Here is a 26,177-nt window from a genome sequence, read left to right on the forward strand (position 1 = left end):
GTGGAATCTGCGGCGAGGAATCGTGGAACGCTGAGAAGCCCGTGGCTTTGAAGGTCTTGCCGCGAGGCTTGGCGGGCTCCGACCCGCTGTTCCAAATACAAACGGTCGGCGCGGTAGGCGCGCCTGAACGCAGGCGTCGGGCTGCAGGCGTTCGTTGCTAGAGGCAGGGCACCGACGGCTGTTTCTGGTTGCACGAGCTACCTCTTCCCGCTGTTGTGCGGCGCCAGAGGCCTTCGGAGCCAGCTTCTTTGCTCGGCGGCTGCTGGGTGAGCCCGGGGGAGCTGGCGAGGCTTCATCCCGTTCTGGGCAGAGGTCACCTTTCTCCGCTGCGTTTACCGAGTCCCCGGGTGGGGGCGAATGACCAAGTTTACCTTTTCCTGCTTTTAAACCAAGTGGAGGTCGGGGAGCCCTGGATATGCCTTTCTTGTATACCCAACTGGTGTATCCTTTTGATAACAACCAATTAGGACAAGTGTGGCAGCTCATCCTCTCGGGTTAGGTTGGGAAGTTAGAGACTGATTCCTCCTGTTGGATCCCCTGAGCTGAGGAGCAGTTCGGCCCCTCGGAAATAGTAACTAGAAGGAAGAGATGAAAGTACTTGATGCTTTCCTTGCTTGCATTTCCCTGGTGTTTCAGTATTTCTCCATCTTCCTAGAGGACTACAGATTTTTCCCTCATTATGAAAAAAAGATCAATCTTGAGATTTTAATTCTATAGTTGTGGCTGTAGTAGACTATTCTTCTAAAATTATCCACAGACCTTGTAACAGTTTTATATGTGCACAGAGCAGTCCCACTGGGCTATATACATGTGCCTTACTCCCTTTGTTTTTTCCTTAATTTTCTCAATGTTCTCCCCTTCCCAGACCTTTCTCCCTGTCTCTTAGAGCAGTATTTCCCTAATATCTTTTGCGGAAAGTTTCATAAACTTGATTTTTCCTTAAGTCTACTCCTCTCTATTTTTGAGGCGTGGTTTTTAGAGAATATCTAGCTTTATGAGCTGTATCCCAAACTCTTGGGCATCGACCATAATCGTTACACTAGTCAAATTAATTGCTTCATTCTGAGCCAGCTTCACTCAGATTTTATTGGCATTCTGTTGGGAGGCGTTATGTAATGACCTCTAACAGCTATGAGATTGAACTAGATCAAAAGCCTTAAACTGTTATTTTGTACCATTTTCGCAACATCTCCGGTAATAAGTTCAATTGGGCAGATCTGACTTGTACAGAGAACTTTCTGGAGGAAGCTAGGAAGCAATATTGAGACCATCTTAATGGGTGAATCTATGCTACAAGCTGAGTAATATATCCTTTCTTCTTTTAATTTACTTTAAGGGATAAGGGTTATAAAGTGAAAATGTTAAGCAATTTTTTCAAAAGTAAGTTATTTTTCTTCTCTGAAAGTACTATGTTAAAGTGTGCATAAGGTCTAGATTGGCTTCTTTTAATACCTTAATTTTAGTGTTTTTCAATTTTATGATAGACTTAGTGAAGCCTTTCATGAAAATGTAGAGTAGTAGCTGTAATTTATTTTTATAATACTCACATTTTTTATCCCTGTATTTTTTCTATCCTGTTTATCACTTATCTCCTTCACCTACAGATCCAAGCTGTACTTGTATCTTACTCTTCTTCAAAATATTTATTCCGCTGATACTGAAGAGGATGTGTTCCAGGGACATACTTTGTTGTCAGAAATTCCATTACCAGAGGTAGAAATAATATGAGACTTCCAGGGCTTCAAAGAAAGGAAAAATAGAAAGATACCATAAAGTATTAAATAAAACAAAATTACATGTACTGTAAAGATGGAATATACGTTTGGAAGTATTAAAGGAAGTCTGTGGGAAGAGATACAATTTATATTAAAGTTATAGAATGTCATGGGGGAAAAGGTGCCCTTAGAAGAATTGTGTTAAGATAGATGGGTCTATTGGTCAATGACAACACCCAAGAATATGTATTTTTGTAGTTACAGCCAGATTAGTTCCTACTTCATCTCTGCTAGGAAAGTAAAGGCTGTTCTTGGCAAGTCATCTCTCTTACTGCTTCCATATGTCTATCTCCCAGTCATCCTAAAAGATGTTAAATAAGGTTTACCTTCTTGGCCGGTAGTTGGTATAATGTGATTTCAGGATCACTTCCTCTTTTTTCTAGTTAGCTCCCATTTGACAGTACATGAAATTCCCTCTGCCTAAAAATGTAAATGTTTAGTTGAAGTAATTGGTTGGCTGAAAAATACTACTAAAACCCATGCATGAGTGTGTAAATTAATTTCAATAATTAACCTGTTCTTTACCATGTTGATAAAGGAGAGGCGACTTGAAACAGGAGGATACTGGGTGGATACAGGAGGATGGGTGGTTGGTGGCTTAAAATAGAAAGCTTCCTAAATTTGGGATTTTGCAGAGTGCTTGCCTTGTTACCTGTAGTTATGTTTAGATACAAAGAAGGTGTGTAACAAGATAATTTATATCCTGGGCAACTCTTGGAATGCTGACTAGGGGGAAAAGATCACACTAACTCTACTTCACTTGATTTATGAATTGTTCTTTTTTTTTTTTTTTTTTTTTACTGTCAATGACTTCATTTTAAAGGAGCTTCATTCCCAGAGGATTCATTACTCAAGGTATTGTTATATGTTATTTTCCTTCTATGAGGTGTCCATGAACAGTTATGAATACATATTTTGAAGTGTAGTATTGAGCTTTGCCTTCCTGGTTGGCTAGACTTACAGTGTAGAGGTCTTATGTCTCTTTCTAACAAGGGTTCTTAACCATTTATTTACCTATCTTACTATTATTTATTTTATGAACCTCCTTTGGAAATAGTCTCAGTTAAGAATCTAATGAAAACCTTAACTCGTGCAGTAAAATAAGTCATTTAAAAATATGATTCCATGGTATTATTTCCTTTGGGATTTATAAAAATGAACCATTCTATTTAAAATCTCAAATATTGTTCATGTTTTTTGGTGTACACACACACACATGCATATATATACACACAGACACACACATGTTCTGTTATGTATATTCTTTATGTATATGTATTACATATGTATATGTCATATTCCTGTTTCATAGGCTCTATGTGTGTCAGCATTAGTAGACATTGCCAGTAAGTTTTCCAAAGTAATTTTACTAATTTACCCTTTCACAGCATTGTGTGAGTTTCAGATGCTCTACAGCCTACATTTTGGGTTTACTTTGTAAATTTCCTAATGATTAATGAGATTATCTTTTCACATGTTTACTCTTTTGTAGAGTTCCTGTTCAAATCTCTTTCCCGTTTTTCTATTGAGTTGTCTTCCTTTTTCTTATTCCTTTTAGGAAGTTCTTTATGTATTCTAAGATACTAATCTTTCTCTTGGTTGTATCTATTGACAGCATCAACTTCCACTCAATGGCTTATCTTTCCACTCTGTTAAGGGTATCTTTTGATGAATAGAAGTTACTAATTTTAAGTGGTTCGTTTATCAGGCATAAGATAAGAAATCTTTCTCTGCCTGAAGATCATATTCTCCTTTGTGATCTCCAGAAAGCCTGCTTGTCTTACATTTTACATTTAGATCTTGAACAAACCTGGAATTAATTTTTTGAAGCATGTGAGGTACTCTTTACATCGAGGTCAAGATTTATTTATTCCATCTGGATATTTAGTTGACACAGTACCATTTATTTCTCCACGGCTACCCACCATCAACTTTGTCATAAATCTAGTGTCAATATATACATGGTCTGTTTCTAGGTTCTATTCTGGTCCATTGTTCTGTTTGTACGTCTTTTCGCTAATTCTAAATTTAACTTTATAATGAGTCTTAGTGGTTAAGTCCTCCAATTTTAATCTTCAAGATTGTATTAGTTATCCTTTATCTTTTGCTCGTCTGTATAAATTTTGGAATCAGCTTGTCAATTTCCACCTAAAAAACTGCAAGGATTTTTTTTTGTAGGAGGTGGGAGGGAATGCATTGAATCTATGGAACAATTTATCAATTTATTGAGTCTTCCAATCCTTGATGAAAGTGTAAACCTCTTCTTATTTAGGACTTCTTTAATATATTTCAGTAAAGTTTTATAGTTTTGAGGTCTTACATATCTTTTCTAGATTTATTCATGTATATGATATTTATTAAGGCTATAGTGAATTATTTATACATATATAACTTTAACATTTTCTAATTATTTAGGGAATACAGAGAAATACAATTGATTTTTGTATATTGGCCTTCTATCCAGCAACCTTGCTGAATTCACTTATTATTTCTTTTGGATTTTTTCATATACAATTATGGCATCTGTAATGATGACATTTTTATTTGTCTCTTTTATTTCTTTTTCTTGCATTTTTGTACAGTCTGTCACCTCTAGTACAATATTGAATAGAAATGATGAGAGTGGATAAGTTTGCCTCATTCCCAATCTCAGAGAGAAAGCTTTCAATATTTCACCGTTGAGTATGTTTGCCGTAGATTTTTTGGTAAATATCCTTTATCAAATGCAGGCAGTTCCTTTCTATTCCTAATGTCCTAAGAGTTATATCATGAATGAATGTTGAATTTTATCAAATACCTATACTTCATGTATTGAAATGATTGTAAGATTTTTCTGCTTTATTAATGTATTGCATTATACTGGTTGTTTTTTGTTTTGTTTTATACTTTGGGTTATGATCTAATACTATTTTATTAATTTTGTTGTTCAAATTGTTTCATTGATCATCGAGAGCTGTTTCATTTGGCTTCTGTGTCCCTTTGACATACTCCCATCTCTATGGGATTGGTTTGTTTGTTTTGTGTGTACTTTCTAGAACTACATAATGCTTCAGGCGCATCTTGTATATTTCCTGCCCCAGTCCTAGAATTGTCATTTTTCCAGGGAGACATGGTTCCTTTTATTGAAGAATAGTGTTACACACCAAGATCTGGATGCTAGGCGTGCTCTTTGCTACTGGGGTACCATTGCTTTTAGTCACTCTTGGCTGACAGAGAGAGGAAATATACGTGTGTATACTAAGCTGTCTATATACACATATCTATGAATATTTCAGTAGGAAATTATCTGTATCTGTGTTGAGCTAAACTTCAGTCCATACTGATGTCTCTAACTGTAATCCATTAGGCATGCCTCACCCTAGTCTCCTCCCCTTGCTTATCTGTAAATTCCCACTCCAGCAGTGAGAAACCTGGCTGCTACTATTCAGCCATCCATTTACTCAATTGTTCAATTTCCGAATATCTGTATAGAAGTATCAGAATTAACTCATACGTACATGGAAAACAGTTTTATAAGCTAGAGTACAGTGTTTATGTGCAATTTGTTTTGCCTTTAATTTCACAGTCTCCACTCATTTGCAAAGTTAGTCAACACCTTTTCCCCCATCGCCTTCTTTGAGGTTGTTTCACACGTTGGGAATACAGTTCGATTCACTTGTCACACAGTCTGCATTCCTTCCTGGGATTTCCCACCTTCCTAAGTTGTTTTTGAAAATTTGCATATATTAGTTTATTGTTTGAGGTGTACAATTTTATAGGTTTTGACAAATGCATAATGTCTATCATTACTTTATTGTAAAGAATAGTTTCCCTTCTCTAAAAAATTCCCCTGCGCTCACCTCTTCAACCCTTCCTCCTCCCTCTCAGTCCTTGGCAACCACTGATCTCTGTAGTTGTTATTATCTGTACAGTTTTGCCCTTTCCAGAATGTCATATAAATGAAATAATTCAGTATGTGCCTTTGCAGTTTGATTTCTTTCATTTAGCAATATGCATTAAGGTCCATACATGTTTTTTGGTGATTTTATAGCTCATTTCTTTTTATTGCTGAGTAATATCCCATTGTATGAATGCACCACAGTTTTTTTAACCCATTCACCTATTGAAGGACATCTTGGTTGCTTTCAGTTTTTGGTGATTGTGAATAGAGCTGCTCTACGCGTTCGAATGCAGGATCTTGTGTGTATGTAAGTTTTCAGATCAGTTGGATAAATACCTATTAGCATAATTGATGATTGCATGGTAAAAGTATGTTTAGCTTTGTAAGAATCTGTGAAACTGTGTTCCAAACTGACTGTACCATTTGCATTCCCACCAGCAATAAATGAATGTCTTCCTAAGCATTTGGTATTGTCAGTTTTTTGGATTCTAGCCATTATAATAGGTGTGTAGTGGTATCTCATTGTTTTTTTTTTTTTAATTTGCAATTGCCTTATGACATATGATGTTGAGAATCTTTTCTTATATGCTTATTTGCCATCTGTATATCTTTGGTGAGATGTGTTTTCAGATATTTTGCCCAGTTTTTAATTGTGTTATTTGTTTTTTCACTCTCAAATTTAAGAGTTATTTGTATATTTTGGGAACAAGTCTTTTATTCAGTATGTATTTTGTGTACCTTCTTTCCCAATTCTTCATTCTCTTGACAGTGTGTTTTGTAGAACAGAAGTTTTTAATTTTAATGAAGTCCAGCTCATCAATTTTTTTTTTCACGGATTGTGCTCTGGTATTATCTAAAAACTCATTGCTAACCTTAGGCCTCAGAGGGGTAGTTGCCTAGCTGAGTGGGTTATATGTGTCGGGATAGGAAGGGGGTGGGAAAGTAAAGATCTAGGGTTTAGCAGCAGCTTATATGGATTTTCAAATAATCATCCTTATTTCAGGGCCCCTGGCCTTATCCCTCAGCCTTTCAGAAGTATCAGGGGCCCCTCATTTCTGAACCTGTCTTGTTCCTGTTAGTTTCCTCCTAAGTAGTCAGATGGGATTGGCCTATTCTGTTAGATTTGTTATCACTCATCCATCTGCTTTCCATGTTCCAAAATTTTGTTGACGCATCCTCTGTCAAATGGAATCTCCTCTAGTTCACTTTGCCCTGGCAACTATATATGGTTTTTAATCATTTACTTTCATTTTAGTGGTGTTCAGAAGAAGGAAATAAAGGTAACATGCATTTAATCTGCCATGTTTAACCAGCTAAACCCTTTCTTTTTCACTCATCTATTGTTATTTTTTAAGTGAAGCATCTGATTGGCAACTATATAAGGTCAGAGCCCTGGGAATAACGACTAAATCTGTACTAAATTTCTTTCTGTCCATTTTTGTTTTTTGGTTTTATTGAGGAAGATTAGCCTTGAGCTAACATCTGCTGCCAGTCTTCCTCTTTTTGCTGAGGAAGACTGGCCCTGAGCTAACATCCATGCCCATCTTCCTCTACTTTATATGTGGGACACCTACCACAGCATGGTTTGACAAGCGGTGCCATGTCTGTACCCGGGATCCGAACCAGTGAACCCTGGGCTGCTGAAGCAGAATGTGTGAGCTTAACCGCTGCACCACCAGTCTGGCCCCTTCGTCTCCACTTTTTACTGATTTTATTTTGTAGCCTTATAAGCATCCAAAATAGTCATTGATGAAGATTATTTCAGGTTTACGTGTCTGCTCAAATGGTACTTTGTTGTCAAAATAAAATATTTGGGAGAGTGTCATATAATATTAAACACATTATAAGAACATGAACATAAGACAGTTATTTTTTGTAAGGAAAAAATATTGGGGAAAAGTGCATGTGACATTCAGGAATACACAGTAGATACAAGACAGTGCTAGGCCATTAGGAAAGGTAAATTAGTGGAGAAATAGCTAAGATAAATATGTTAAGTATCTATAGGAGATATAAACAAAATAAAATAGAGAAACTTAAAAAATACACAGGTTTAACCAGTGTTTCATGGATTTTTATTTTTAGGTGAAAAATTAGGTTATTTCAAAAGCTGGAGCTGAATCTAATGTTAAATAATGGCAACAGGTGACTTAAAAAGAAGCTTACGGAACCTGGAGCAGGTGCTGCGCTCATTAAATTATCCTGAAGAGGTGGACTGTGTAGGGTAAGCTGTAATCTCAAACTTTTTTGTATTCTTGGCAATGATTTGAGATATTTGATGTGGGAGGAGTATCTAAATAAAGATACAGATTTTATCTGGGTCTTCTAAAAATTTTCCTTGAAATGATTAAAATATCTTAGAAAGCAGTTAGAAAGGAGTTTGCTTCTAAGTATGAATTAATGAAAAATTCCAACTTGAGATTTGAAACACCTTTTAGATGTAGAAGCACGATATATACCAGTGTAAGTTATGGTCTCTGTACACCTTTTAAACTTTATGCTTTTAGAAGTATAATGGATTTCACTAGTTATATAGTTTACCACCCTCACACATTGAGTTGGATATTTTTTTGATTTGAAAGATTCTGTTTAACTGATTTCTTGTAACAAGGTAAACCATGCTTGAGGATTGCTCTCAAGCTATAAGCTATGTCATTTACCAGACCCCACTTTGAACCTTTTGCTGTAGTTTCCACTTTCCAATTATGACTGACTTAATTTTGTAGAATGGAACAACATTTCTATGTTCATGCCAATCTAATGTGGTGCCCCTGCCATCTTCTATCCTTTAATACTTTTTCTTCTTTGCTGGGACTATTGACTGATTAAGTATTTCTCTAAAATGCAAGCCGAAGTCTAGTACTTTTGTTTTGTTCACTGCTGTATCCCCACATCTAGAATTGTGCCTGGCACATTATTAGAAGCTAATTAGACATTTGTTCAATGAGTGTGTCAAGAGACAAGTCCAGATGAGGCACATGTTCAAGTAGTAGAGTGAAACTTGGTTAAACTAGCTACTAAGTAGAATTCTGGAGTAATGGGCTTTACCTATAAAAGTGGATATTCTAGTTGTATACTAGGGAAAGCTAACCTTGAGAGAAGGCTGCAAATGAAAGGATAGTGAGGAGTGAGGAGAAAGCTTGGCTCTAATGACTGTTATTACATGTATTCTATGTAAGAAGCAGAAGATATTCCATAGTCTGCTCCCATAGTGTGTACCAGTCATATCTTGGTCCTCAAACAGGGAAATCTCTACCATCCAGACTTGCAGGGATGTAACCAGATTGGGTAGTCAAGTTTTCTTACTACTTTAAGCATCAACATTTTAAAAGATATTTTGGGTAGGAATAATTCTAAAATACACCAGTTATTCTCCTATCTTTTGAGTATAGCATTTAAACATTTGATTTTCTTATTGACCCCAGAGTATCATTAAAACAAAGATTTTACAGTTATTCCTAACATAGTAATATCTGCAGGGTCTCTTGAGATAGGTAATGCTACTTGCTGCTGCTTCTTCAGATTGCCTGTCCCCACACATGGGTAGACACACCCCCCCCACATATTTTGATTCTTTCTACAGTTTCCCAGTTTTAAATGTTTTCTTGCCATCTGCTGTTTTTTTGTGTTGATGTGCCAGTTTATAATGTCTGTTTTTCTTGCTGTTTCTAATCTAAATCCTTAGAAACTAGATAGCCAAGATTTTTGAGATTGTTTAATGTAAGGGGTGTTAAATGCAGACCTGGCTATTTTCTATTCATAGTGTGCATAAAATGGGCAGATTTTGCTATTCAAAGGTATTTTTTTCATTTTCTGTGTTTGAACTGTCTTACAGATAGACATGGTTGCCAGAGCAGTTTTCTCATTGGGTAAAATACTATTGTACCCATAAACATAAATGAGAAACGATTTATAATTGTCCTGAAAAACAAAATGTATTATCATCATACATTTGTTCTCTGCCTTATTAAAAAATTTGGGCGGAGATTTATGTACCTGTCTTGAATTTTGTGGAAAACAAATACATTTTATGTAAGTACATTATTAGTTCACTTGAACAAGTATAACTGGCTAATTGAACAGATACCTCCTGTGCTTTGTTGTGGGAGAATCAGTGAAGGTACTTCCAAGTGAGAAAATAAGATCCATATGTGTAGATAATGAGACAATAGTACAGGACCAAGCATGAGGCATCAGATACTGAATACTTGGGCAGTCTTTCTGGGAGAGATCAGTAAGGACCACAGAGTTGAGGATGACTTCATGGAACACTTAAAATTTGACAGATGATTCATAAAGAATGAATAACAGAGAAGAGTGGGTGCCTTTCTAAACTAGAGGAATTAGCATAAGCTAGTAAGGTACTCATTTCTAATGAGCCTGATGTAGGTGGAAGATAGTAAACCGATCAGCCTAGTCACAGTAGATGCATTTTCCAGTCCTGTTTTCCTCATCTATAACTTAGAATTCATAATATTTTACCTTTGCAGGTTTGTGGTAAAGAGCAAATGAGGTAATGTAACAAGTGTTTGTGAAATCATGAAGTATACTTGGGTACTGTAAGGTAGTACATTTGTTTTATTATTAGTAGGAGAAATGGGCTAGATTGAGTAAGGCTAAGCTTGGGAAAATCAGTAAGTACTATGGTAAACAGACTGTTGGTACTAAAGAGCTATTGTAAGTTTTTGAGCAAAGGAACAATAGTAATTTGGCTAGACTGATTTCGAGTAAGGGATGGAATCTAAAGGGTCTTGTGCATCACCTAATTATTATGGCTGCAATGTTAAGTTATAAATTACTGACATTTCTTATATTTCCCTTATTATCCAACTTTGTAGAATTTTATTCACTAAATCTTTTTTCTTTTTTCCTGACAGTTTGATAAAGGGAGATACAGCAGCGTCTTTGCCCATCATCAGCTATGCCCTTACCTCATATTCACCTTATGTAGCCGAACTTCTGATGGAATCTAATATAGAGCTCATAGCAAAGAATGACTTGCGCTTTATAGATACTGTCTATAAGGTATTTTGAGTTTATGAAACAATAATTATTTTAGTAGTCATTGAATGATTTTTTTAAGATTACTGTTTTCATAATAACTCCTTAAATATATGCAGCATGTATAGTTGACAGAGTATCTTCATATACATTTATCTCATTTAAATGCAATCCTTATTTGAATCAAGATGTAATTCAAGTTTGCTTTATGTTTCATACTCTAATAAATATGACAACTGGTAAACATTTGTCATTGGTTATCATTTGCTCTTTTTATATCAAATTTTAGTAAAATTTGGTATAATGGCATAAGTAGGCAATATTTTATTGAGTAAAGTTTGTGCTTCATAGAATTGTGAGTTAATTTAGTTGTTTGTAAGAAGGAACTACAACTTTGATTGAGATTTTATGTTCCTGGAAGTCTGAGATGATGTCTTATATCTACCCTAGTATCTATACTTGTACTATATATTTACTGAACTTAATCTCATATTTGATGTAAAAAAAACATACTTATCATTAATTTTTGCTCAAGTACTGTGGTCTTCTTAAATTTTTTTAAAGAAATCATGAAGCCCATTTATCAACTGAAGTCTTATTTTTTCTTTTTTAAGTAGAGAGTTGCATTTGATGAAATGGGAGCTCCTTTATCTTCCCTTTCTTTGCCTCTCACCCCAGAAAGCTTCCATGGAAATCTAAGAGGCACTTCTAAGAAATCCTAGGGTTCCACAGAGTAGATTTTGAAAATTACTGGTTTAGTCTATTTCTCTGATTTTACAAATGAGAAATTGAAACTCACAGACCTACTGACTTGTCCAAAAATCATGTAGTGGAAGAATTATAAACAAATGGAACTATGGTTTTCTGAAATCTGGTATGGTATTCTTTCTTCTATAGTGAGCTAAGGAATTTTTCTAGTACCTGTGAGGATATTTGAACTTTTTGATGAGTAGCTGTCACTTTCCATCTCTCTGGACAGCCATTTATTCTCTGCTACATCCCTAGCTGTCTGTTTTCCACCTGGATACCTCTCCTACCTGGTCATGACTCACACCACCTCTACACATCTCTTTAGTACTCTTTATTTAATGACTTGATCCTCCTCTCAAAAATGGCATTACATGTCTGACCAGGTGGCTGTTTATCATTTTGGATTTTTGAAAGAAATTGCTCCCAATTATTATGTTGATCTATTCCCTCTTTACAGCTTCTTCGGGATCAATTTAATTATAAACCAATCTTGACAAAAAAGCAGTTTATCCAGTGTGGATTTGCCGAATGGAAAATCCAAATTACTTGTGATATTTTGAATTGTGTGATAAAAAAGCATAAGGAGTTGAGTAGTCTTGACAAGGTAATTTTATTAATAGATTTTAACTTATGCTAAGTGGCCCAGTATTTTAATGTATGAAATCAATACCCTAGACAGCAAATGAAAGCGTAGTATAGTTAGTGCATTATACACAGATTTGGGTAACCTTATAATGCCTGGTGTTTGCTTTAAATACTAGTCACCTGTTTTTAAACATTTGTGACTTGGATCTACTCATCCTAAACTAATAGTTCAAGCATAATATGTTTTCATCACTTCTTCAAAAGACATGTATCCTCATTAGACTCTCATTATTCAATAGTCATATTTCATATGTGAAAATTTAAATAATAGAGTTTAAATATACATCATGCTTTCACACAAAATTTATTACGTCTTAATACTTTTTTTAAGACTCCATCACAACAAAGAAAAAAAATCAGTTCTGTTAAGTCAGAACCTTCTTCAAGCAGTGAGAAGACATCTACAGAACCTGTTGGTATTGATGTCACTGGAAGGTTTATAACTTCAGGAAAGGTAGGAAAATACAAAGAAAATGTATCCTGTAGTGTTAAGAGTTATTATCTAATTAATCCAATGTACAAGATTCATTTTTGTGACTAGCAGCTGCTAAAACATTCTAGTTAGATATTAGAGTGTAAGGATTTTTAACAATGCATATCTTATATTAACTGGGGGAACATCCCTAAAATTATAAGAAGAGAGTAGAAATGTAAAATTGAACATGCTTTCTATTTCTGATTCCTAATTCTACCTCGCTTCCTAGATAGAATAGAGATGATTTAGGAAGGTTATATTATGCAATCATGAAAGTTTACTGTTAATTATGTATATAGTCTTCCTAAAACGTGGGAACATATGAATATGAAGAGCCTACCATTAGATAGGTTATGATGATTCATTTCCTACATTCATTTTTCTGTACCAGGAGTATAAATTATCCAATGATTGATAGTCCCTAAACCTATAATCTGGTTTTAGGTTAATGTTTTGAATATTTTCTCTTTGTTGATAGATATCTTCCCTGCCTTTGTCTGCTTCAAGTAATTTTGGCTGAGAGTCCAATGCATTTTATTCTTATCCTCAAGGGAAATTGAAGCCAAAATATCATTTTATAATGATAAAAATACTTTCACCTGTCTTCCATCTGGGGCAAGCTTTTTCTGAGATCAAAGGATAGAATACCAGATGAATAATCAATGTGTAATTAGATAAAGAATGTGAATAGTTTCTGGCTGAAGTAAAATCTAGAGAATTGTTTTTCCCTAATTCAAAATACGTGAGTTATACAAACAGAATCTATTAAAAAGACATTTGTGGCCAGCCCTGGTGGCCTAGTGATTAAGTTCAGCATGCTCCACTTTGGCAGCCTGAGTTCAGTTTCTGGGTGTGGACCTACACTGCCCTATTAGCAGCCATGCTATACTGGCAGCCCACATTCTGAAAAATAGAGGAAGATTGGTATGGATGATAGCACAGAGCAAATCTTCCTCAGCAAAAAATAAAATAAATTAAAAAAAGAAAAAATACGTTTGTACTTTTTGCCTTTATAAAAATTAGTGACATTTTGCTATAAGAAACAAATTCTTAGGTCAGTACCTTTTTTTAATATGCCTGTTTTGCTCCATGTAATGAGGGCAAAAAGAAAAGGAATTAAAAGAGGCATCGTTTCTGAATACATGCCCATAGTTCTTGTCTGTGTGAATCGCTAACTCTTGTTGGTTGTATACAGTTTTATTTTCTAACTCTTGTTGGTTTTATACAGTTTTATTTTCTAACTGTTAAGTGATGTATGTCTTGTATCCTTCCCCAACTAGAATTTATATAAACAGGGATTTTTTTATGCTGATTTTTTTTACCTTCATTGTGCTTAGCACAGGATTAGGCACACTATAAGCATTTATTAAATATGAGTTGCTGTAACTAAATGTATTTTTCAGTCTTCTTTTTCAGGATGGGGGCTGAGGCGTAAACTAAATTGTCCTAACAAAGAAAGATACAAAATTTCAAGACATTAGACTTGTTTTTAATTTTCTTAAAGTTTTCTTATCCATCAAAATTTTATCTGTTATATCAGATCTTTAATTATCAGGAATTTGAATAAGTATTAAAAAGTATTCCCATTTAGAAAAGTTGGAGTCAGTAAGTACACTCCTTTGTTTACAGGCAAAAACTGAGTCAATACTAAAGCAAATTGTCTCCTCTATAGCCATCTCTAGAGTGCTATTTGACTTCTGTGTCATATATGTTACGTTTTTATAGAGCATATGCAATCTGTAAAACGGGAAGTAGTGGAAGAGTCCTATGTAAATTCCTAGTTTGACCTAATGCCTTACTCTCAGGAGTTTCCCTTTGTCGTTATTAAGTTTGAATTGTTAGGTGAAGGTCTGATATTTTGTGGTTTGTTTAACCGGAAAAAAAATTGTTTTGAGTCCTACTCACAGAGCCAGTTCTTGATTACTTACATGTGAATTAGGTGATAACCTTTTTAAAATAATGTTTTATTGTGGAACGTTTCAAACATTTACAAAAGTACCCATTCTGAGTTTCAGCAATTTGTCAACTTTTTGCTAATCTTGTTTCATCTTTATTGTAATCACTTTTCCCAATATCTTTCCCCCCAGATCTGAAACATTTGGAAATAAATCCCAGACATCATTGAATAGATATTTCAATATTTTTCTAAAATATCAGAATGCTTCTAAAAATTATAACCACAATTTCATCATATATAAAATATTAATAATAGTTTATAATGTTTAATATATACATTATATGTGGTAATTTAAACGTTTGTAAATGTTAAAGGGAAGATAAGATGTTCCTTTTGCAAATTTCTATGTGTATGTTTAAAAATAATTGTGTGAGGAAAAACATTGAAGCAGCTCTGATGTATTTTTCTCTGCAGAAGAAAGCGGTGGTGATCCGTCACCTGTATACTGAAGATAGTGTTAAAATCCCTGAAGATATGTTAAGTACAGTTACAGATGTTAATGAAGCATTTGATGTGTGTGGCTTAAAGCCTAGTGAAATAACCATTCCTGAAGTAGAGGTCCCTGAAATCAAGTCTGATCAGCAAGTAATAATTTTGGACTTCTTTAACAGATACTCATATTTCTTACTTTGATGTACATGATTATTTCAGCATCTAAACTTTGGAATATTTCTAGCCTTTTGAATTATTAGTCACGACACGTTACCTTTGTTACCATTACTTAAGAATCAAAAAGTTTTACTGAATATAATTCAACAGATGTTATTTGCTGCTTATGTTTAGGGTACTAGGCTAGGTGTTATGAATAGAAAGATAAGTAATAGAAAGGCGAATAAGACATACTACTTGGCTTTAAGCAATTTACAGTGTATTGAGAGATAGAGATATACTACTGTGTACGGGGAAACTTCTCTACCATCTATTCCTTATATTGATGAATGGAAACAATTGGTACCCTGCTGCCTTTTCTTTTTCCTTTTTGGGCTCTTGCTGTCTTTTTTTCTCTCTCCTTCTCTCTTAGAATACCATTTCTATTACTTTATTGCCACAGACCCCATTATAATATCTACTCTCTACTGTTTCTGCTAAAACTTCTTTTTCTATCTTCTGTGTCCTCTGACTTCTCTACATCTCAATATACAGTTGGCATTTATAAAAACTACCAGATGGCCATCAGGCTTATTTCCTATTTATAGAAAACTGAACAATCTCAACGCACTGTCATTTTTTGGTCATTTTCTCTTAGCTTTGTGCTAGGTGTTGTTACAAGAAGCTACAGTAGTCCCCCTCATCCACAGAGGATACGTTCCAAGACCCCCAGTGGATGCCTAAAAGCACAGATAGTACTGAACCCTATGTTACTGTTTTTTCCTATGCATACATACCTATGGTAAAGTTTAATTTATAAATTAGGCACAGTAGGAGATTAAGAACAATAATTAATAATATAACAGAACAATTATAACAATATACTGTACTAGAAATTGCTATAGATCTTAGCAACCTCAGCATACGATGTTTTTCTTTGCTTGTTAAGTCAAGAACTTTCACCTTTTTACCTGAAGGAAGTACTTTATGGCTTCTCTCTGGCATAGCTGAATTGTAGGCATCACTAGTCTTGTGCTTTAGGGCTATGATTAAGTAAAATAAGGGTTACTTGAACATGAGCACTGCAATACCATGATAGTTGATCTGATAACCGAGACAGCTGCTAAGTGACTAACAGGCAGGTAGCCTATACAACGTGAACGCGCTGGACCAGGAATGATTCATGTCTCTGGCGGGACGGGGTGGAACGGAGCAGGTTGGCGAGAGATTTCATCTCACTACTCAGAATGGTGCACAATTGAAAACTTATGAATTGTTTATTTCTGAAATTTTGCATCTAATATGTTTGCACTGTGGTTGACCCAGGATAACCACAGAAAGTGAAACCTCGGATAAGGTTTTATTATACTTCCTGATATTCTAGGAGCTTTATGCAAATGAACTCATTTAATCTTCACAAGAAGCATATGAAGTAGGTACTGTTCTTTCTTTCTTTTTTGGTAGATGAGGAAATTCAGGCATCAAAGTCCCACATCTCAGACGAGCTAGTTTAAGTGTCCAAGTGGTCAGCCTTCAGAAATAGCATCTTAACTCTCATGCTGTACTGCCTATTGTAACTATTAATTGTTACTATAATTATTGTAACTGTTAATTATTGGAAGTGGGAATACATTGAATTGAAAAGGAATTTCAGCTTGAGTGACATTATTTTTAATCTTTCTGATCATTTTAGGACATAAAAGGTAGTCCTGAGATTACTGCACTGCAGAGTAAGCTTGCAGAATGCCAAGAAAAGCTTACGAAACTAAGTTGGATAGAGAGTAGATTAGACTGTTTGGAAGAAAAAATGAAAGGAAAAGTGATGGTGAATGAAAAAACCTGGACGAATCTCCTAAGTCGCGTCACTCTTCTTGAAACAGAAAGGCTTTTGTCTAAAAAGGTATTTGCTTTCCTTAACATTCATAGAATACTTCAGATACAATAAAGTATTTCCTTTATTCACTTATGTGTGTATTCTTTTGGAAATACCAAATAAGAGAATATTTAGGTAATGGGAAATATTTAATTGGAACAAAGTTCTGTTTAGACACAGCCTGTTTTGTTGTTGTTGTTGGCAGTTGTTTTTTCCTTCATTAAATAAGATAATCCGACAAACCTGTAAGTTGAGCTTTTAGAGCTGTTAATACGTGTACCTAAAATGAGATAATGTTTGATTTTATTTATGAAAAGCTTGAAATTATTTTAGACCCTTTAATAGTATAAAGGGCCCGTTTTTGCAGGGGAAAGAAGTAAAGTTGACAGGAGAGGAAAACTTTAAATTATAACTTCCTTTTCTTGCTCATTTGCTTTAATCAAATTGCAAGTTTCATAGAAACAGGTCCCAAATGTGCCACTGCCTCATCAAATCTGAGAAGTTTGTTTCTTGCTTTACTCAGGATTTTAGTTTCTGATCCTAGTCTGTCTTTCCTTCCTAGAAAGTTACTAGATTCAAGAAGATTACTATCTGCTTCCACATTTAAAAGATGATTTCTTGTATGTGAGAATGTTTTGCTTTATAAATAAAATAATGAAAAATATTTCAACATTTATCGTGTCATCTTTATATTTTATGCTTAGCAGTAAGAATGAAAAATGAGAACTTTTTTTTTCATTTTATTCTAAATACTAAACTATATTATTCCAGAATGATGACTTTGTAGACTTTAATGAAGCTAATGAAGACTACGCTTCTTCTAGTAGTGACATGGATATTCTGAAGCCTGGTAAGTTCTTACGATATTGGTATTGGTGATATGGTAAGGAGTTTTCAGAAAAATGGTTTTTATAGGTATTTGGAAATTCTAATGTCACCAAGCCTTATCTTTTTGGAAGCTGCAAAGTTCCTAAGAGCAAAGAAAATATTGAACAGATTACCGAAGACAAAAATTGCTAAAAAAGCCAGCCTACGTGTCTTACATGACCTAGTGGTTGAATAAATTCCAGTGTACAAAATTGCAAACTTTTGGAGATGTTTTACTCTTTTAATTGTAAAGTGCTCTGGAATAATAAAAATGGACCTCCAAAGTTTCTAATTTAAATTTAAGTATAGCTTTCACATATGTAACTAATATATGTAAGAGAAGAATACACATTTGTCAGTGACCTATAAAGTGTTAAAAAACCTCTTGCAGGGACCAGCCCGGTGGTGCAGCAGTTAAGTGCACACATTCCGCTTTGGCGGCCTGGGGTTCACTGTTTTGGATCCCGGGTGCGGACATGGCACCACTTGGCAAGCTATGCTGTGGTAGGCGTCCCACTATAAAGTAGAGGAAGATGGCACAGATGTTAGCTCAGGGCCAGTCTTCCTCAGCAGAAAGAGGAGGATTGACGGCATATGTTAGCTCAGGGCTAATCTTCCTCAAAAAAAAAAAAAAAACAAAAGACCTCTTGGATTTGAACAGTTCACTGATGATCATAAAATAAGAAGGATCTAAAATTAGGACAGGTCTTCTCCATGTCACTTAACTTTACTAGGCTAGTGACGTTTTCAGTGTGATTGAGCAGCAAGGATAAGATTTCTGGGCTGTTTTTCAGTGACAGCTTTTATTTTTTGGTTCTTACAGTTTCTGAAAAGACAAAAGTCTAAATTTTATCTCTTGTTTGTAATTAAATCATATTTGTAGATGATGTATTTTGTCCAATTGAGAATACATAATGAAGTTAAATTTCAAAGTCTACAGATGTTTAATGTCATTAAATTTTTCAACTACTACATATATAACAATTTAGTAACACCATTGCCACCACATTATAGTGCTAACTGTGTGCCTGGCACTATTCTAACTGCTATATTAACAATTTTAATTCTCAAGGCAACTATGCAACGTAAGTACTATTATTATCCATATTTTACAGGTGAGGAAAGTGAAGTACAGAGAGATTAAATAACTGTGCCAAGTCACACGGCTATTGAATGATGGAACAGATTTGAATCGAGGCAACTTAGCTCTGAAGTTTTCTTTTAATCACTGCGTATTTAGTGCACATGCCAGTTTCATTACACAGAGAATGATTTCAGTGATTAGGTTATTAAATATAATTTTTTGAGATGCTATTTCAGGCACTCAATTTATTATAGACTACAAATTTCAGATTTGATAAAATGTTGACTTTTTCATATATCCTTCATTCATTTACTCAGCACATTTCAAAGCTAAACTCTAAGATCCATGACAGCAAGAACTTTATCTTACGGTCTGTCTAGCAGACAGAAAGTACATCTATATTTCTATCTCCAGTATCTGTATATGGTAAAGCTCAAATTTTTATGCACTGAAAGAATGCTGAATGCCTGCTATTTGCAAAACATCGTCTTTTCCAAGTTTGGGTTTGCATGTTTGGGTGTACTGTTTTTTATCTAACATTATTACAGAACATACCTTTAACACATTTAGTAAACACATAGCCAAGTTTAAGCCACCATGCTAGGACTCAGGGTGATGAACCGATGGGTCACTATTTGAAATGGATTATAGGTTATAAATAAGGTGAATATCTGGTCTCAAAAACTTTATACTCTGACCATTATCAATTAAAAGAGTCAAATTTATAAAGCATTATACATTACACCTTACATATACATGCTACTAGGAAGCACAGAGTTTGATTTCCTTTGAATGTTGAGAGTGATAATTCACCAATCTGATCTCAGGATCATGTTGAATTGGGAATGGTTTTTGTGAAGGTCCAGATCCATTTTCCCTTTATTAGGAATACAGTGTTTCCATGGGGAACTATACGGTGTCTCTGTATTTCTGTCAGAATGAGTTAGGAGAGGCTTTTATTATAAGGATTGGGCTTATGTTGGGTGATTTTGGAGACAGTTTAAAGAAGTTCTTTTGCTGTCAGAAGCAGGAGCAATTTGATTGACAATAAGAATGAAACGGAGCTGAAATTTTCAATGGAAAAGAAGCACTCATATTAGTGGAGAGAGGCCAATAGCTGGTTATTTGCGTGGTTACATGGTGTCCTTGTTCTGTTTGTGTTCAATGACAGAATAGTCTTTAGTTTTTTTTTTCTATTTCATCAAGTAATGAAGTGACCTCACGATGCTGATTTTCTATTATGTTTGGTGGGGGCTGCAATGACCTTGGTGTTAATTGCTAGGCAGGACATGGCTGTCAGGGCTGCTTTTGTTTTTATTTTGTTTTGTGCCTTTTTCCTCACAGAATTGAAAATATTAATAAAGTTTTGGTGCCACGAGAATGTAATTTGTTCCAGTATCACTAGTAGGAAGGGTACGTTGGGCACATAAAGGAAGTTGAAGCAGAAGAGTAGAAAGGCCAAATCATGGAGTCCGTGAGGTCATAGGAAGATTTTCAGCAAGCCTAGTATCAGATTTGTGTTTCAGAAAGATCATCATAAAAGCAGAATAGTGATTAATTAGAGGGAAGTAAGACATGCAAAGACAGTAATTTGAAGGGTATATTTCAGTGATCATTATTTCAAAACAATAATGAGGGTGTCTACTAAGGCAATGATAGTGAAAATCAAGAGGACATAGTTTATTTGGGAGATATTTAAATGTTAGAATTGATAGGCTCTCATTACTGGTAGAAGTAAAAAGGGTGAAGGAGAAGGAAAAAGTCAAGACTGACCACTTGTATCTGACTCATGTGACTGGGTAGATAGTTGTTGCTCTTTAATGAAACAGGGAATTCAAGAGAAGGAGAAAGTTTGGGGAAAATGAGTTCACTTTTGAATATATTAAGTTATAAATGAAATACTTAAAATATCCAGAAATCAGTTGGATATATATTTGGCCTTTGATTTGGAGGGATTGGCTTACAAATTATAACTAAATGGCAAAGGACCCAAGTGGTTCTCTTAATGAAATAAGGTCATAATCCCCCAAAGTTGGCAGTGAAAGATTAATGGTCATATGGGGAGAGTTGTCTGGAAAATCTAGTGTCCCATACCTTAGAGATCCCCTTTCCTCACAGGGATCTATTAGCAATCACCTCTGAAACTCTGTAACAATGGCTTCAGGGGCCACTACTCTTTCCTTTCCTTTCCAACCTGAACTCAGTTACCAGTTCTTTCTCAATCTCCCATAGCAAAGCTAAGAAACCATTGTGTTTAACTAGGAAGACTTTACTAAAGGCTCATGAAGGCAATAAGAAGAATTATCACAGACAATAATATGCACTTAACTGATCTGGCTATTAAATATGTCTGGTGTTCTGTATATGCCCAGCTCTATAACCTCTGGATGCCCTATATGACTGTCTTTCTGAATAGTCCCCCAACCTGCCTAATACCTGCTTTCTCCCACCCATGAGATGTTCCCTTGAACAAGGCTAGATAGATATCTGAAAGTCTAGAAAGCAGGGACCTCCATTTCCAGCCCTCCATTCTGTCTGTCTTCGCAGGCCTTGTTGCCTATCCTGGGATCTCCCTATTTTTGAATGGCATAAAAAATGTTCAGCACCTGGACAGGACACCTGTCTCTATCCATAGAAAATAATTCAAGATTAGGGCATAGTAGATATGGTTCTGGCCTAGATTCAAATTATTCCTTGAAATTACCTATTCCTGACAGCCCCTGCTGGAAGAATTGGGTGTAGCTGCTAGTCTTGAAAATGTATCATGTGATCCTGATCCCTGAGCTCAGCTAATTGGATCAAGAATAGACACTTAATCCAGAGAATACCAGCCAAAGGGAGTTGAGTTCAATCATTTTGTCTTCCTTAGGATTTTGGAATAAGGACACCAAGAGTGAGTCAGTCAGATGATGTTGAGCCTGGGTTAGGCTGGCCGTTTTGTCCAAGGTCATGCTGATGAGTAAGTAGAGGAATGGAGCAAATAGGCAAGAGCAGGAGGCAAAACCTGTAGCTCCATGAGAAATGAAAGTAAAAGTCTTTTTAGTTGTTTCAGTCCTCATGTGGTAATACTCTGTTCCCTAATTGAGGCTGTCTGTGTAGGCTTAACAATAAAACTGTCTTTATGTAAACCAGTTTAAATGGGTGTCTGATTTTTTTGGGAAGGGGCCTTGTTTTTGCAGCCAAATGTACCATAACTAAAACATAGGGCTTATGGGATTGATTCAACAGAAGCATGTCTTATCTGTGATGTTCTGTAATTGATTCAATTGTAGGAAAGATTTGCCATCGTTTTGTTGAGTGAATAATATCAGGATATTGGAAATGGAAAGTTGTTCAGTTCTTTAGAAAAAGAAATCTGTGAATCCTGAATTTTAAGCATTATTTTTTCCATGCACATCAACTCAGGATAGAATATTTCTTGAGTTAAAAGTATATGTAGTCAGTTTTAGTAATAGTTGCCACTATTTTAAGAAAAGAATATACATGAGACAGTAGTTTATATTTAAAAATAAATTAACTTGCCTACTTATTCAATTGATTGCTACCGTGATAGAGATAACATTACCTTTTGTAATTTTTATTGGTCAATTTTTAACACTTAGGTCTCCATATGTAAGTCATTATCTTAAAAGAATATTAAAAACTCATCTGGATTTATACTTGTAGCCATTTTATATTAAAATAATGTTTGTTTCTCTTATATATACATAACATTTTTAGAAATTTGACTCCACTATGACAGGAAAGGATAACCTAAAAGTTAATTTCTCCACAGATAGAAAAAGCAAAAAGGAGAGGCAAGCAAGTATCCCTCTGTCCTCTGGCTATAGTACAGTGTCGTCAGATTCAACTCCCAGAGCCTCAACTCTTAACTACTGTGGTTTGAAAGACATTTCAGAGGTAAGAAAAACTGGCAACTGCTTAGATGATTTCCTTTCTAAGCTCAGGAGAATAAGCAAGCCTTAGATTGACTTGTAGATACCATGGCAAGAAAAATAGTGAAACTGTAAATCTTAGTTTCTCTTGAAAATTCTTCATGATCAGTAAACAGTACTTACTGCAACGTTTTAGACTGTTTTATATGTTCATGCATTTTATATTTTCATGGTCCATCTTTGATGATGGTTTACTTTGAGAAATTGCCTAAATTTGTTGCTTTTTAAATTAAAGGAAACAACAATCCAGAAAATGGAAAGGATGAAAAAAATGTAAGTAACAGAAAAGGGCAACAGAAATTCATTTCTCAATAGGGAATTGTATTGGATTACAGTATACACAGAATGTGCATATGTGTTTCAAACCTTAAAGGTCTCTCAGTCAGCTGTGGGATTTCCTTCAGGGCTCCAGCGCGATAAATCCACCTACAGTTACGTGTTTGTGAGATGAGCCACTGTTTCGGTTTCCAACAAGTGATGTAAAACACTGTTTATGGAATTAATTGTGGATTAAAGAGTGCAGAGATATTTTTGGTTGGTAATTAAAGAGTATTATCTATTTTTGATAAGAGATTTATCAAAATACTATATGATATATGTAGATGGATGGTTTGGACACATTTTAAGTATTGTTAAAGTATTGCTAGTCTTTTTCAGAAAACTATTGGTAAGGTAATACTAAAAATGATACCTTTATCTAATACAATATAGAATTATGTATGAGTTTTTAAAGAGCAGTTGAAAATAAATATGAAATGAAATTGTATAGGATTGTTATGCTGCCTACCACTTTAAAAAACTTTAATATTTTTCTGAAATTTGAGAAGTACTGAAATATTATGCTCCAAGAATTAGACTCATAATTGACTCTAGTTGTTATTGCTCCCCTCTGACCATGGTATACTTAATTTATTAACGGTAACTATACCTTTAAATAAGAAAAATATTGAAATTTATTTTAGGCTCAAAAGCATAATTTCAACAACTTACATCCCATGCCTCACTATGAATTATTTATTTACTTAATATATTATTTATTTATTATATTTCAGGTTTGAAGAAACTGCAGAGTTACTGAAATGTTCAAATCACTAATTATAGAATTTTCTGCATGAACTTCTTAAGGCCTTTGGCTATTGTATGTGTTGTATATTCTAAGAATTCTCTATAAATTGTAATATATGGCAATATTTTTATTAAGAATTGGAATTCCATTTGGTATATGAGTTTTTTCATTCAATATTGAATAAATATTTAATGTTTTATGATATGATTATACTGCTTTACTCTGTTTTACTTTTCTTAGGAAAACCTGTGTGCCAATGCATTTCTTTTACAGAGTGAAGTCATTATAGCACTGTATTTTGGTGTTGACATTTGTTGGCAGTGGGCTAAGTAATCTACTTTTTAAAGTACAGGCTTGAGGACCCCGGTTCACATCCTGTTGGAAACACTCCACCTGGGACTTGCGTATTGTACCCAGGAGGCTCTCGCACATACGGTCTTGCCATCTGTGCTGACGAATATATTGTAATGAAAAGTTAAAAATTCTCATTGAAAATTAAATAAAACAAAAATACAATGATTTCACGCTTTGTCAAAAACAGCAACACATTTTCAGTAAATACTAAGAAAGTGAGGGTATGATTCTCCTTTTGTATTTGGAAGCAGGTCGGGAAGTTGACTGTGAAAGTGTGTTGAGTATTTTAGTGCTCTACTTTGTAACACATTTTAAGACCAGCAGCACAGACACACATGGCGGCCGTCCAGTATTACAAGAAACACAGTGATGTTTTTTGCTTTTTGTAAGTGATGGGAAGTTATATATTTTTTATGGAAAGAGAAAATGTCTTAGATGAAATTAAATCAAGAGAAAAAAGAAATTCACTTTAAATTACTACATAAATTATCTTTTTATAACTTTATAAGTAAAAAAGGTAATAATAGTTCTGGGTAATCTTAAAATTGATTCCATTATTTGGAGGGAAAAATATTTTTTCATTTGTATTATTATTTAGATCATCTGATTGTATTTATTCATTTGTTTATATTATGTATATGTAATTTATTATTTATAACATGAACATTTATATTGTTAAAATTCTAAGTAGGAAATTACTTTTGAGGAAACATTTTTAGTATTCTAATACATGTTTAGTCATTAGACTTTAAAATTATGAACTTTTGAAGTTAGGATACGATCTTCAATTTAGTGGAGTTTCAGTAAACATTTCTAGAATTAATGAATTCAGTTAGCTTTATTTTTTCAATTACAAAAAATTTGTAAAAATCAAGAGATTACGGTTAACAAAAGAAAAAACTGCATCAGTTAACGTCTAAAATGTCATTACCAGCATGGAATTGTAGCACCACCTTGTGGTTCATATGCCAGTATTTTAGCTTTTATTAAAACAAATGATTTTCCCCTTTTGAAAGACTCAGTTCCAATTATTAAAAGCATTTTTGAAGTTTTCCTGTGCAACACAGAAGAAAAAGTAAATCTCCTTTTCTCTGTCTCTTCACTTCCTCTTTTTTCTTTATATAGTGTACATATACACACAATTAGATGATTTGAAATATTTTTTAATCTCCTAATTTACATACAGTGTGCAAATATAAGTATCTAGTAAAAGATGTCTTATAAAGTGGAGATTTAGGATGCAAATTCTTTTATATTTTTATCTAACAACTGAAACAGGAACTAATAAAATCAACTCATAATAATACCACACATTAACACTTACAAAGAATCTCACTGTACTACTAGACTTCTTTGGAAAAAAGAAAGCAAATTTGACTTTGTTGAAGTTTTTGAAGACATAGCCAAATTATTTGTTATTCTAATTCTTTTAGAAATAGTAGGAAAAGGTATGTTTTCTCTCTTAGGCAATTTGATAAGTGGCTTGTAACCATAAACCCGCCCCTTTTGATTAACTTGAAGGTCTTGAGAAAGTGAGGGAGAGGAGCCCTGGAGAGATTAGTTGGAGCTACATAGTTAAACCTTAGTTAACTGGAATTTTCACTAATTCTATCCCCTTAATTCTCCCGTAAGCTGGATAAAAGATAATTTATTATACTACCAACAAAAGCACCAGCGGCTTGTGCTGCCCTGCCTGTACTATCCTCTGTGAATGGGTCTGGATAGAGATCATCTAGGAACGTTATAAGGAAAGCATAGGGTAAAATACTAGTCAGTACAGATTAAAAAGAAGTAATATCAACTCTTTGAAAATTCTCGACTGAGCTAAGGACTATTAAGTTGGAAAAAGTAGTTCTGTATTTTGTTTGTTTTGCTCTAGTATTTTTAATGTAATGTTTTAACATGTAATATATTTCCTAAAAATAAA

At 34.5% G+C, this 26,177-nt stretch overlaps 1 protein-coding gene across 5 annotated transcripts; it reads left to right on the forward strand.

Annotated features, from left to right (window-relative positions):
* The first annotated feature begins 40 nt into the window (after positions 1-40).
* CEP44 (centrosomal protein 44) lies at positions 41-26,177 on the forward strand. Of its 5 annotated transcripts, XM_046656454.1 has the most exons (13): positions 41-266; positions 1,605-1,713; positions 2,599-2,630; positions 7,741-7,879; positions 10,533-10,680; positions 11,864-12,010; positions 12,383-12,505; positions 14,898-15,068; positions 16,765-16,971; positions 17,716-17,794; positions 22,671-22,795; positions 23,066-23,103; positions 23,204-26,177. In XM_046656454.1, the coding sequence occupies exons 4-13, from the start codon at positions 7,791-7,793 to the stop codon at positions 23,274-23,276; spliced, it is 1,200 nt and encodes a 399-aa protein (XP_046512410.1). In that variant the 5' UTR covers positions 41-266; positions 1,605-1,713; positions 2,599-2,630; positions 7,741-7,790; the 3' UTR covers positions 23,277-26,177. The 5 variants fall into 5 exon arrangements, with proteins under 5 accessions (XP_046512410.1, XP_046512411.1, XP_046512409.1 ...); XM_046656453.1 differs by lacking the exon at positions 1,605-1,713 and having other exon boundaries at positions 42-266; XM_046656456.1 differs by lacking the exon at positions 1,605-1,713 and having other exon boundaries at positions 43-266; positions 23,883-26,177.

Source organism: Equus quagga, chromosome 3 (genome assembly GCF_021613505.1).
Source record: "Equus quagga isolate Etosha38 chromosome 3, UCLA_HA_Equagga_1.0, whole genome shotgun sequence".
NCBI classification, from domain to species: domain Eukaryota; kingdom Metazoa; phylum Chordata; class Mammalia; order Perissodactyla; family Equidae; genus Equus; species Equus quagga.